The sequence below is a fragment of the Dama dama genome, chromosome 10 (assembly GCF_033118175.1).
Source record: "Dama dama isolate Ldn47 chromosome 10, ASM3311817v1, whole genome shotgun sequence".
In the NCBI taxonomy this organism is placed as follows: Eukaryota; Metazoa; Chordata; class Mammalia; order Artiodactyla; family Cervidae; genus Dama; species Dama dama.
The window spans coordinates 23696087-23707301 of NC_083690.1; the positions used below are offsets into that span (position 1 = coordinate 23696087).

The 11215-nt window shown below is 43.6% G+C and overlaps 1 protein-coding gene across 1 annotated transcript in view; it reads left to right on the forward strand.

The window, feature by feature from the left end:
* The window catches only part of LCMT1 (leucine carboxyl methyltransferase 1), a 66064-nt gene extending 63001 nt beyond the window's left edge, over window positions 1–3063 (forward strand). Inside the window, exon 11 of the mRNA XM_061153049.1 lies at window positions 2847–3063. Coding sequence (XP_061009032.1) covers window positions 2847–2869 — 23 coding nt within the window. The 3' untranslated portion in view covers window positions 2870–3063. The remainder of the gene's footprint in view (window positions 1–2846) is intronic.
* Window positions 3064–11215: the final 8152 nt, after the last annotated feature.

Consider the following 11215-nt stretch of genomic DNA (forward strand, 5'->3'; position numbering starts at 1 on the left):
GCACAATGCTCAATGGGAATTTTCTACCCAGGAGGAACTAGGGCTCGTATACATGGATCCGTGAACATAGAAAATCAGCAGTTATATTATAGCACAAAACCCAGGAGAACTGTTCAAATAAAACCACATGTATGAAAACCAACCAACAGCCCTTTAGGGTTGTTTGTGGAATTTCCTCAACTGGATGGTAAGAGACCTTGAGTCTTGTAATCATCTTAATGAAAGGATCCAGTGTTCAGCTTTTTGATCTGCTTGTCACCAGGTTTACTGGGTGTTAAAACACACAGGTCATTGTTTCTGTCTAACACCCCTGCAGCTGTGGGTTGAATTTCTCTCTCTTATCTTCTTTTACATTGAAGGTGAATTCCCTGGCCTGGACGAGCCGGGCCGTGGGGACAAAGCCCGGAGCCTTGTCTCAGCGTCTTGTTTCCCTGACTTGACTCAGTTCCTGCTTTACAGATGCCCCTTGTTGACCTGCTTCCCCTGGGCATCTCTCCAGCCCAGTGGAGATAGTTTTAGATCCCAGTTCTGGCCTTTGCTGTTACAAGTGCCCTCAGACTTCCTATAGCTATGTCTGACATACTGCCTTGGGCAGCTAGTGAGTATAAAACAAAGAGCTTGGGGGAGTCAAGGACTGTCTCCTGTGTGAAAATTCCAGGTTGTTAATCATCCTCCTTGGGCTTATCTTTCCACCAGTTTATAAATTTACCCAGCTGGGCAGTTCAGTCCACAAAATCCATTTAAATTATTTTTTATTTAGAAAATCATTTATTACTGTGTTTTTGTACTGCTGTTTTTCTCTAGTTTTGGAAACTGTAATCTTAAGCAGAGACTTTGGAAACTTCTAGAAAAAAGTATGGCAAAGAAAAAAAAAATCACCCATATGCCCATCATTCAGAGATAACCTCTGGCAGCTTTTCCCTTCTATTCTTTTTCTGGCTGTTGATTTGCTTTTAGTGGGGTTTAATTTTCTATGTAACCTTGATTCCAGATCTTTTTAAGCTTAGTATTATAAGCATTTCCCTTTGCTATTAAAATCTCTGCATGAGCATAATTTTCATGTCTTTATAAATATTCTGTCATGAAGCTCTGTCTGCATTTACTTAATTTTCTTAAACTTCTAAAAAATATAGGTGACTTGTAACAGTATAGAATTAATTCTAGATTCTGTCAAGTAATGATGCATTGAGCTTTTCTATGTAAGGGGCTTCTTTTCCCCACTTGGCGCCTGACTGCTTGTGGTATGGGTATAGTAAGTTACTTACATACGAACCTTCGAGTTGCAAGCTTTTAAAGATGCGAGCGTGCGTTCCATCAGTGTCAGGTGTGAGTGACCTGGCAGCTTTCCCTCCGTCTCCTGTTGCTGACAGTCCTTCGGCTCTGCAGCCTCCCACCTCCCTGCCTGCCTCCGTCAGCAGCTCTTCTTGGCTCTTCACTCAATGCCAGCCCCTGTGTGCCGAGCTGTTGTCCTATACTACTGTACTTTTCAAGGTACTGTACTGTGAGATTAAAAATGTTTTCTTTATTTTGTGTGTTTGTTTTTTATGTATTATTTGTGTGAAAAGTATTATAAACCTATTACAGTACAGTACTATATAGCCAATTGTGTTAGTTGGGTACCGAGGCTAACTTTGTTGTACTTATGAACAAATTGGACTTGCTAATACGCTCTTGGAATGCAATGGAACGGAACACGTTCGTATGTTAGGGACTTACTATACTTAACTTGTATGTGTGTAGAGGAGAAACTGTATGTGTTTGCTCGAAGTTCAGCATCTAAAAGACCAAGTTCCTAGAGAATAGGCTGTAGGACAAAATCCAAACAGATTGATACTAAACAAACCTACAGCCAAGACTCTGGAAAATCAGAATGGTTCTCCAATAATAAAATCGCCTGCTAAAACAAAACTCAACACTCTTCAGAGGAAGATATCAGAATTCAGTCTCCTCAGCTTACCACCCACCGTGTTCAGTTCAGTTCAGTAGCTCAGTCATGTTCAACTCTTTGCAACCCCATGGACCGCAGCAGGCCAGGCTTCCCTGTCCATCACCAACTCCTGGAGCTTGCTCAAACTCATATCCATCGAGTCAGTGATGCCATCCAACCATCTCATCCTCTGTTATCCCCCTCTCCTCCCGCCTTTAATCTCTCCCAGCATCAGGGTCCTTTCCAATGAGTCAGTCCTTCACATCAGGTGGCTAAAGTATTGGAGTTTCAGCTTCAGCATCATTTCTTCCAATGAATATTCAAGACTGATTTCCTTTAGGATGGACTGGTCAGTATTTGATAAAAAAAAAAAAAAATTACTAGATATGTGAAGAAATAAATTGCCTACACCAGTCTTTTTTATTACTGAGTTTAACTCAAAGAGAAAAGGGTGAACAAAATTGCGAAGACTAGTCAGTAACCCTTTGACTTCTTTCTCACCCAAAATGGGCCAATAATAATTTTAAATTTAAGGTAAAAAGCAGAACACTCAAGATTGAACTCGTTAAACAAGTTGTCTGAAAGAAAGGTATTAATTCAGAAAAAAAAAAAGTTCAGCATTTAAAGAACGGACGTGTGGGTTTTACTGCAGAGAGCCAGCCCATAAACCGCTGTAACATTTCTTAATCCCTTTTAAGCCGCCTGTAAACACTGTCTCATCCAGCCTCCTGTTTCCTTGTGGAATCTTATCTTTCACAACCAGGAAGGCCGGGTGCAGTAACTGAATGTGCAGCCATGGCCCCAGAGCCAGTCCCTGTGGACCTGGGACCCCAGGGTCACATTCTTCCGCCTCTGACTGTTTTCTCTGCCTCAGCCTCTGACAGCCCCTTCTCAGCATCTGTGTGTTTCCTCCCCTCAGGTTTGAAGGAAATAACTTATTGATCTGTTCAAGACTCGTGCTGAGCCAGAGCTGAAGCCAGCGGCCTTTCCGGAGTTGAGTCTCCAAGTTTCCTGAGCGGTGGGGAAGCCCCGGCTGCCACTCTCCCCCATTCTCCAAGAAGCCTTGTTTACTGGGGTGGTTGTACAAGTTCCTGTTCCTATTGGCCAGCAGTTTAAATAAATCTCCGTTGCCCGTTGCCAGTGTGTTGGTCCTCTGCTGTTTATCCTTTGCTCCCCTGGGGCGGGAGTAGGTGGGGGGACTGTGGTTCCCCTCTTTGTCAGCTGGAACCAAAGATCCTCAGCCTGACCTTGACCTTGGCTCACCCTCCGTGAGTCAGACTCAGCTCCTGCCCTTGCATCCGTTGTGGAATTTACTCCCACGTGCTCTTATATGTGGCACCTCACCTTGCACTTGGCATCTTGACCAGAGGTTGGAGCTCATCTCTGCTCCCATTTCTGCCCTTGCCTGCTCACATCCTCCTTCACCTTGGTCACTGTGGCAGGCTGAATGATGACCCTCTAAAATGTCCCTTCCCAGTCCCCCCAGCTGAGAGTATGTTACCTTGTATGGCAAAAGGGGCCTATTTTAGATGTGATTAAGTTAAGGATCTTGAGGTGGGAGCATCCAGGTGGGCCAGATGTAATCACAAGAGTCCTTCCTTTTAAGGGAAGGAAGGAGGGCAGAGTCAGAGGAATAGGTGGTGTGATGCCAGAAGCAGAGATCGGAGTGATACTCTTTGAAGATGAGGGACGGGTGAAAGTTGAATGTAAGTGGCCACTGGATGCTGAAAAGGGCAAGAGAATATCTCAGAGCGTCCAGAAGGAACCAGCCTTGCCAACACTTGGACTTTAGCCCAGTGAAACTAATTTCAGATTTCTTACTCTCAGGACAAGAAGAGAATAAACTTGAATTGTTGTAAGCGGTGAGTCTGTGGTCGTTTGCTATAGCAACAGGAACAAACTCATACAGATATGATACTAGTACAGATTAAAGGGTCCCTGGAGATTCAGAATCATAGGGCCTGTCCATGCCCGATGACATTCTTGGTTATGTGAGTGAGCTGTGAACTTGAACCTGAGTGTGCAGAATGGCAGCAAGGCAGCCCCCCAGCCCTCTCCTGCCCTCAAGGTTGCAGAATCAGAGATCAGTGTTCCCTAGAGTGTGACCTGTGTCCCACTACACACCAGCGTGCTTGTGGGCGGGAGTCAGTGGTGATACAGCGTGAAATAACATTGAATGACCCAGTGAGAAAGTTACTTGCTTTTCAATTATCTTTCAAATCTTAAGAATTCGTTCAAGGAAAAGATCACAGGCTGGTACTGATGGGTCTTCAACAGTAATGTCATATTTACAAATTCATTGTTTTTGAAGCCATGTACTAGCCGTTAATGGATGGTGAACCTATTTGGGGAATCAAGTCCATTACTTTCAAAAGATAAGGAATAGAATGGAAAATGTTCATAGCACATTATCAGTAGTAAGGGTAAGTACTTTTTTTATAACTTGTTTCATTTTTATGTGTGTTTGCACTACCATGTTAGTGTTGTTCCTAATGTTTTTGGTCTTGTTTTTTAAGTGAAGTACAGTTGACTTACAGTGTTGTATTAATGTCTGTTGTATAGCAAAGTGATTCAGTTATTCATATGTATACATTCTTTTTTATTTTCTTTTCCATTATGTTTCATTACAATTGGATCTAGTTCCCTGTACTATACAGTAGAACCTTGTTTTTTTATCTAGTCTATATATAACAGTTCGTGTCTGCCAACCTCAAACTCCCAACCCACCCCTCTTCCTCCTCACCTCCCCCTTAGCGTCGGTTTTGGTTTTGATCATAAGTGAAGGTCAGAGTGTTACAGCACTTCACCAACTGTGGCAGCAGTAGCATTTGGCTGAAGTTTTTAGAACTTGGCTTGGCTTCAATTATATTTCTGTTTTTCCTTACATTTTTTAATGGATTACATTTCTCTCCGAGGCTAAGGATACACCATTACTGTTGATGGTTGTGTTATAAAATATCCCTTAAAGTACCTATAAATTTCATTTAAAAAATGAATGCAGCAGAGATGACGAAAGTGATACATTTGGAAATACTGAAGTTGAGAAGCACCGCAAGAGGGGATGGTTGACCCAGCACTCTAGGAGGATCTCACCAGGGGTCAACTTTCATGCCCTCTCCCCCCCGCCCTGTACTTCCCACAATCAAGACATGCGTTCCAAAGTGTGGTTTTAGTTTTTGAATTGGAGCTTGGAACTGATTTCACCTAGGGTTTACAGTCACTCACTGCCTCTCCTGTTCTCCCACCCACTCATCTAAAACCTCTTGTGATCCTTTCTACACACACTGCTTAACTGAAGCTGCTCTTAAGAAGGACATCAGTGACGAAACCATCACACCCAGGGACCCTCTCTTGGTCCATGGCTGTTTCAACTTCTCAGCAGCATCTGATATGGGCGACCACCTCTCTCCTTGAAATATTCTCACTGCCAATAAATGATGGAACTGGATCTGAAACCAGGCAGGTTGGCTCTGGAATTTGTGCTTTTGACTGCTGCGTTATATCTATATCCCTTCTCCCCTTGCCCCAAATAGCATAGAAAATACCCCCATGGCTGCCCTGATGCCTCATTTCCTTATTTCTGGTAAATTGTTCACATTTATTACATTCGCTTATTTCCCATTTGGGGGCTGCCCTATGTGCCGTTAATGAAGAGTGATCTTTTTCTGCAAAAATTTTAGTGAGGCTTTTGATTATTTAGTAGCAGAAATAATGTTTAAAAAAAACACTGCGACTAAGTTACCATATGATCCAGCAATCCCACTCCTGGGCATATATCCAGAAAAGATGATAACTAATTCAAAAAATACATGCACTTTAATGTTCATAGCAGCACTATTTGCAATAATCAAGACAAGGAAGCAACCTAAATATCCATTGACTGATGAATGGATAAAGAAGATATGTCATAGGAGCTTCCCTGGCAGTCCACTGGTTAAGGCTTTGCACCTCCAATGCAAGGGACATGAGTTCCATCCCTGGTCAGGGGACAAAGATTTCATATGTTGCTCGAGGTAGCTAAAATGTTTTTAAATTATAATGTATATATAAATAGTGAAATATTATTCAACCTTAAAAATAATGAAATAATGCCACTTGCAGCTACATGGATGGAACTAGAGATCACCATACTAAGTTAGATAAGGAAAGACAAACACTGTATGATATCACTTATATGTGGCATCTAAAAAATGAAACAAATGAACTTATTTATAAAATAGAAATGGATTCACAGACATAGACAACAAACTTATGCTTGTCAAAGGAGAATGAGGTGCATAAGATAGCTCGGGATTAACAGAAACACACTATCTATATATAAAGTAAACAACAAGACCTACTATTAGTATATAGCACAGGGAACTATGTTCAATACCTTATAATAAATGGAAAGAATCTAAAAAAGTATATATATATATAACAATATGTATATAATATTTACAAGTTATGTATTTATATGTTTATAACTGAATCACTTTGCCATATAGCTTAAATTAACACAGCATTATACATCAAGTATAATTCATTAAAAAAGACAAAAGCAGAAGACAGCACCGCCAGTGGGTATCTAGAATGCTTTCAGTAATATTGGTTGAAGAATACCATCAAGACCTGGGTTTGCTCTTTGTGCTCTGTCTTCCTGAGCGCGTTGGCTTTAATTTTTTTGTTGCCTTATAATGATAAAGTAGCTGCTAGAGTGTCTGGCATCACAACTGCATTCATGGCAGGAAAGATAAGTCTTTTCTTTAGTAGTCTCTTTTTATCCAGAGTGAAGTGGTCCTCAAATGTGCTCAAATATACTTTCTTCTGTATCTCATGATAAGAACTGAGTAAGACTGCCAAATGAGATACAGGTTGCCCAGTTAAATTTGAATTTTGGTAAACACAGATTTTTTTTTTTTTCAGTGTAAGTATGTCCCATGAGAAATCCAAATTTAACTGGGTAACCCCAGTTATTTTGTTATTTTATATAAATAGAAATATTAATAATTTTTTCAATCTGGCAACTCTAAACCTGGGTCCAATCGCAAGAGGGGTTGGGAAATAAAATATCTGGCTTTCTGGCTTTTGTAATGCAAGATGGGCAAAAGAGAAACGAAAGCTTTTAGGTGATCAGCCACCCAATGTGGAGTCATCTTGATTGTGTTTGCTCTCCTGCACAGAGAATATGTTTGCATAATATCAGAAAGTTTATGAAGTCCAAAGCAGAATCAAACTATATATTTTCATCTTAGAGTTTTTTAGTTCTTTTTTTATTTTTTTGAAGGGGAGGAGAGGAAAGCGTGGAGGGTCATGAATAAAGTGCCTGTCATAGGCAGGATATATAATTTTATTCTGCTTTACTATTTTATATCCCCCCTTATTCCAGAAAAGGAATTGAGGTGACTAATAAAACTACATTAACACAAAAGGCAAAAATAAATGCCTTGGGGAGCTGGAGAGGAGAGAGAAGATGTGTGCTCAGGCGCTCAGTCATGTCTGATTCTTTGCAACCCCGTGGGCTGTGGCCCGCCAGGCTCCTCTGTCCATAGGATTTCCCAGTCAAGAATACTGGAGAGAGTTGTCATTGTCTCCTCCAGGGGATCTTCCCCACCCAGGGATGGAACCCACATCTCCTGCCTTGGCAGGCGGATTCTTTACCACTGAGCCACCTAGAAAGCCCTTGGGCAGCTGGAACACGAGTTTAGAGGGAAAAAAAGGCCCAGAGATGTGCATGTTTTATTGTCTCACACAGGTCTTGGAAGTGGGTTACAAATTTGACTCCCCCTAAGTCCTCAGAGAGGATTGAAATATGATTCTGCTTCCATAAAACCACAGCCAGCTACATGCTCTAGAGAGGCACACATCTTCCTGCACAGAGACCCAGGATGCTTCTCCAGAGCATCATCAGTGGGATCTGGGAATGTTTGGGGCCTGGCTTTGCAGCTGCTGCTTCAGGTTCCCTTGTTGCAAGCTGATGACAGAAGTGAAATTACACTGGAGCAAAGCAGTGCAGTCCAAGTACATAGCTCTGGGATGCTGTAGTGCATACAAGAGTAGGATCTAGAAAACCTGGGGAAAATGAAAGTCCCGCAGAACTGATGTGCTAAAATAATGTCTCAAAGCTGGACACTGTATACAAGATTCCATGACAGTAAGTTGGAGGTCAGAACCTTTGACGAAGACCGGGAGGTCAAATTGACTGAGTGGTCCAGATCAAAATGCTTATCAGTGCCAGCCCAGTGGAGGGCAGAGGTCTTCATAGCAAAGTGAGGCTACTCCAGAGGCAGAGCTTCTTTCCAAGGTTGCTACTTCCAATATCAAATGAACCAATCCACACCCCTCCTTAAAAACCCTCCTTCAAGCCCCACTTCCTCTTGGTATGAAATCCAGCTCTTTCCCATGGCCTATGAGACCCAAGACTTGGCATGCCTCCTCGGCTCCCCCACCTCCTCTGTGCCTCTCTGCCCCAACGACCACCTCCTCCCAGCTCTGCCAAGCTACCAAACTCTGTCTGCCACAGGGCCCCGCAGTCGGGGGGCTGGAGATGTAAGCAACACAGCCGATATTCAGTTCATGAATCCCTTGGTTTATGGCACATAACACAGGGTAAGGTAGGGAAAGTGGGTAGCAGACCACTCCAAGAAGTCCTCAAAGGAGGCATCCCAGCTGTCTTCCAACCAGCAACAAGTCACAGTAGGTGTGGGTGGGAGGTCACCTTCTGCTCCAACAGGGAGTCGGGCAGCTTCCATCTGGAAAGGCTCCCAGATCAGGGAGTCAGTTCCTCCAGCAAAGCGGCTGCAAGTCACTCGGCTCAGTGGTCTCTTTCAGAGGAGTCAAGTTCCCCCAGGGGAGGAGGTCTTGGTCCTCTGTCCCAGTGAGGTACACTGCCCATCACATTTCTAAGGTAACGCTCTTAGTCTATCCCTCTAGGACTCTTCACACTCCTATTGCAGACATTTCAAAACAACTAACATGGATGTTCACATTGGCCACTGTGACTCCATTTTTTAAGCAAGAAAATGAAAAGTTTTATATATGGATGCTCTGGGTCTTTGTTGCTGCACGGGGGCTTCCTCTAGTTGTGGAGAGCAGGGGCTCCTCTTCATTGTGATGCAGGCTTCTCACCGCAGAACACAGGCTCTAGGGGGCTCTGGTTTCAGTGGTTGTGGCACATGGGCTTAGTTATTCCATGGTATGTGGAATCTTCCCAGACCAGGGACTGAACCCATATCCCTCTGCATTTGCAGGCAGATTCTTAACCAATGGACCACCAGGGAAGCCCCGTGACTCCCTTTTGAACTACTTAACATAGCTTAAATCCTATAAGTTTCACACAAGATGAGTAGGGATCATAACACTCAAGAACTCACATCATGACCCTTTACCTCTGCTGGCCTTTGCACCTGCTATTCCTTTTCCTAACTCAGCCTTCACCCTTAAAGCTGAGATTAAACATCACCTCCCCATCACCCTGTGTAAACATCCCTGGGGCTGTAACTCAACATCCTGTGTTTTTGCCTTTATGGCCCTTGTGTGAACTTGTCATCATTTTTACTCATTCCACAAGTATTTATCAAGCACGTTCTCTGTATGAGGCACTAAGAAACAGTAGAGCAAGTGACCAAATAAAACACAATAATTGCACTGCTCATGTGACTCAAGTGACTCAAGATTGTCATCACGTCTTTGCACAATGATGCAATCATACTTTTATGGCACATTTTATTTTTAACCTCTCTGAAAACATTTGAGATTCAGATGTTGGGGCCTCAGGACCTCTCACCAATGATGGACACCCCAGTAGGTTATGATTGTGGTTCATAACGTGTTGCTTCACACCTTGTCAATCTGAAGATCGGCGCAAGAGAAAAGCAATGACTCCAATGGCAACAACTCTTGCAGTATTGCAGGTGCCGTTTGCATGGGGGTACCTCTCAAGGCCAGATCCACTGAACCTCTGGGAGGAAAGGCAGGGAGTCGGGGAACAAGATCCAAGAGCTTGCTAAGCCCAGTGCTGGGGCAATCGTGCACTGTCTACCAATAGAACTTGCTGACCTCAGTAATAAGTGAGTAATTAAATGACCAGGGACGGCTTTGCAAACTCAGGGAGGGCCCATTGTTCTGGTTTTACCCACCCGTTGTGTCCCAACTGTGGGTAAGTTTGGGTGCTCGGGTCTGAAACCCTAGGGTGGATCATGTCTTCCAGACAGCAGAAGAAAGATAATTCAGAGATATAAGGAGAGGGGACCTATTTTGGAAGGGAGAGATGGGGGTGGTTCTTGAGGAGTGGAACCAGGGAGCAAGGCCTTGGTGAAATGATGCTAAATGGAACATTACAGTAAAACCATTGGAAAAGGAGTCACAAAGGCAGCTTTCATGTTGACACTGGTGAAGCACAGTAGATTGTAAAGAATGGCCCTAAAGACTTCTAGAGTCTCTGTCTCCACTCTTTGCATCAGGAGCGGCCACATGATTTGCTTTGGCCAATAGCATGATAAGAAAAGGTGAGTGGGGAATCCCCTGGTGGTCCAGGGGTTAAGACTCTGTACTCCCAATGCTAGGGGCACAGGTTCGATCCTTGGTGGGGAAATAAAGATCCCAAGTGTCATATGGGACGGCCAGAAAAAAAAGAAAACATGAGCAACTTGACAGGTTGCTCGTGCATTGGGGTTCACCTTCTCCCACTGTTCTTGGGAACCATGTGGTGACCACAATGAAGATAAGTCTGGGGTGGGTCTGTTGGATGAGAAGATCACGTGGAGCTGAAGTGAGCTGTCTGGATGAGGTGCTCTCCAGACCCAGGTCCCAGGCAACTTACTAGCCAACCACAGAAGTACAAGGACGCCCTGACCTTAACTGCCCAGCTGTCTTGCAGAATCGTGAGCTAAATGCCTGGATCTTGTCTTAAGCCACTATGTCTGGGGATAGTTTGTTATCCTGCCATAGCTAACTCGTATAGGCGGGGGTGCAGATTGGGAGGAGAAGGCAAAGTATTAGTTGAATGTTTCCTGCTGTTGAAAAAAAATTTGCAAGTGTAAGAGTTGCGAGTTTTATTTGGGGAAAAATGAGCACTGCACCCTGGGAGACAATATTTCAGATAGCTCTGAGAAACTGCTCCAAGAAGTGGCTGCAGTCTGATGGCTGCTAGATGGCAGATATTTTCTCCTTCCCGAGTTCCCTCAGGGCTCACCAGCTCAGCATCCATGGTGGCTGCAATTGCTGATGACTGGGACATCCTTTGTTTACAGGAAACACTCCATCTCTCACTTCACGAATGCTTGTGCTGTGTCAAGCTGTGTGCCGTGT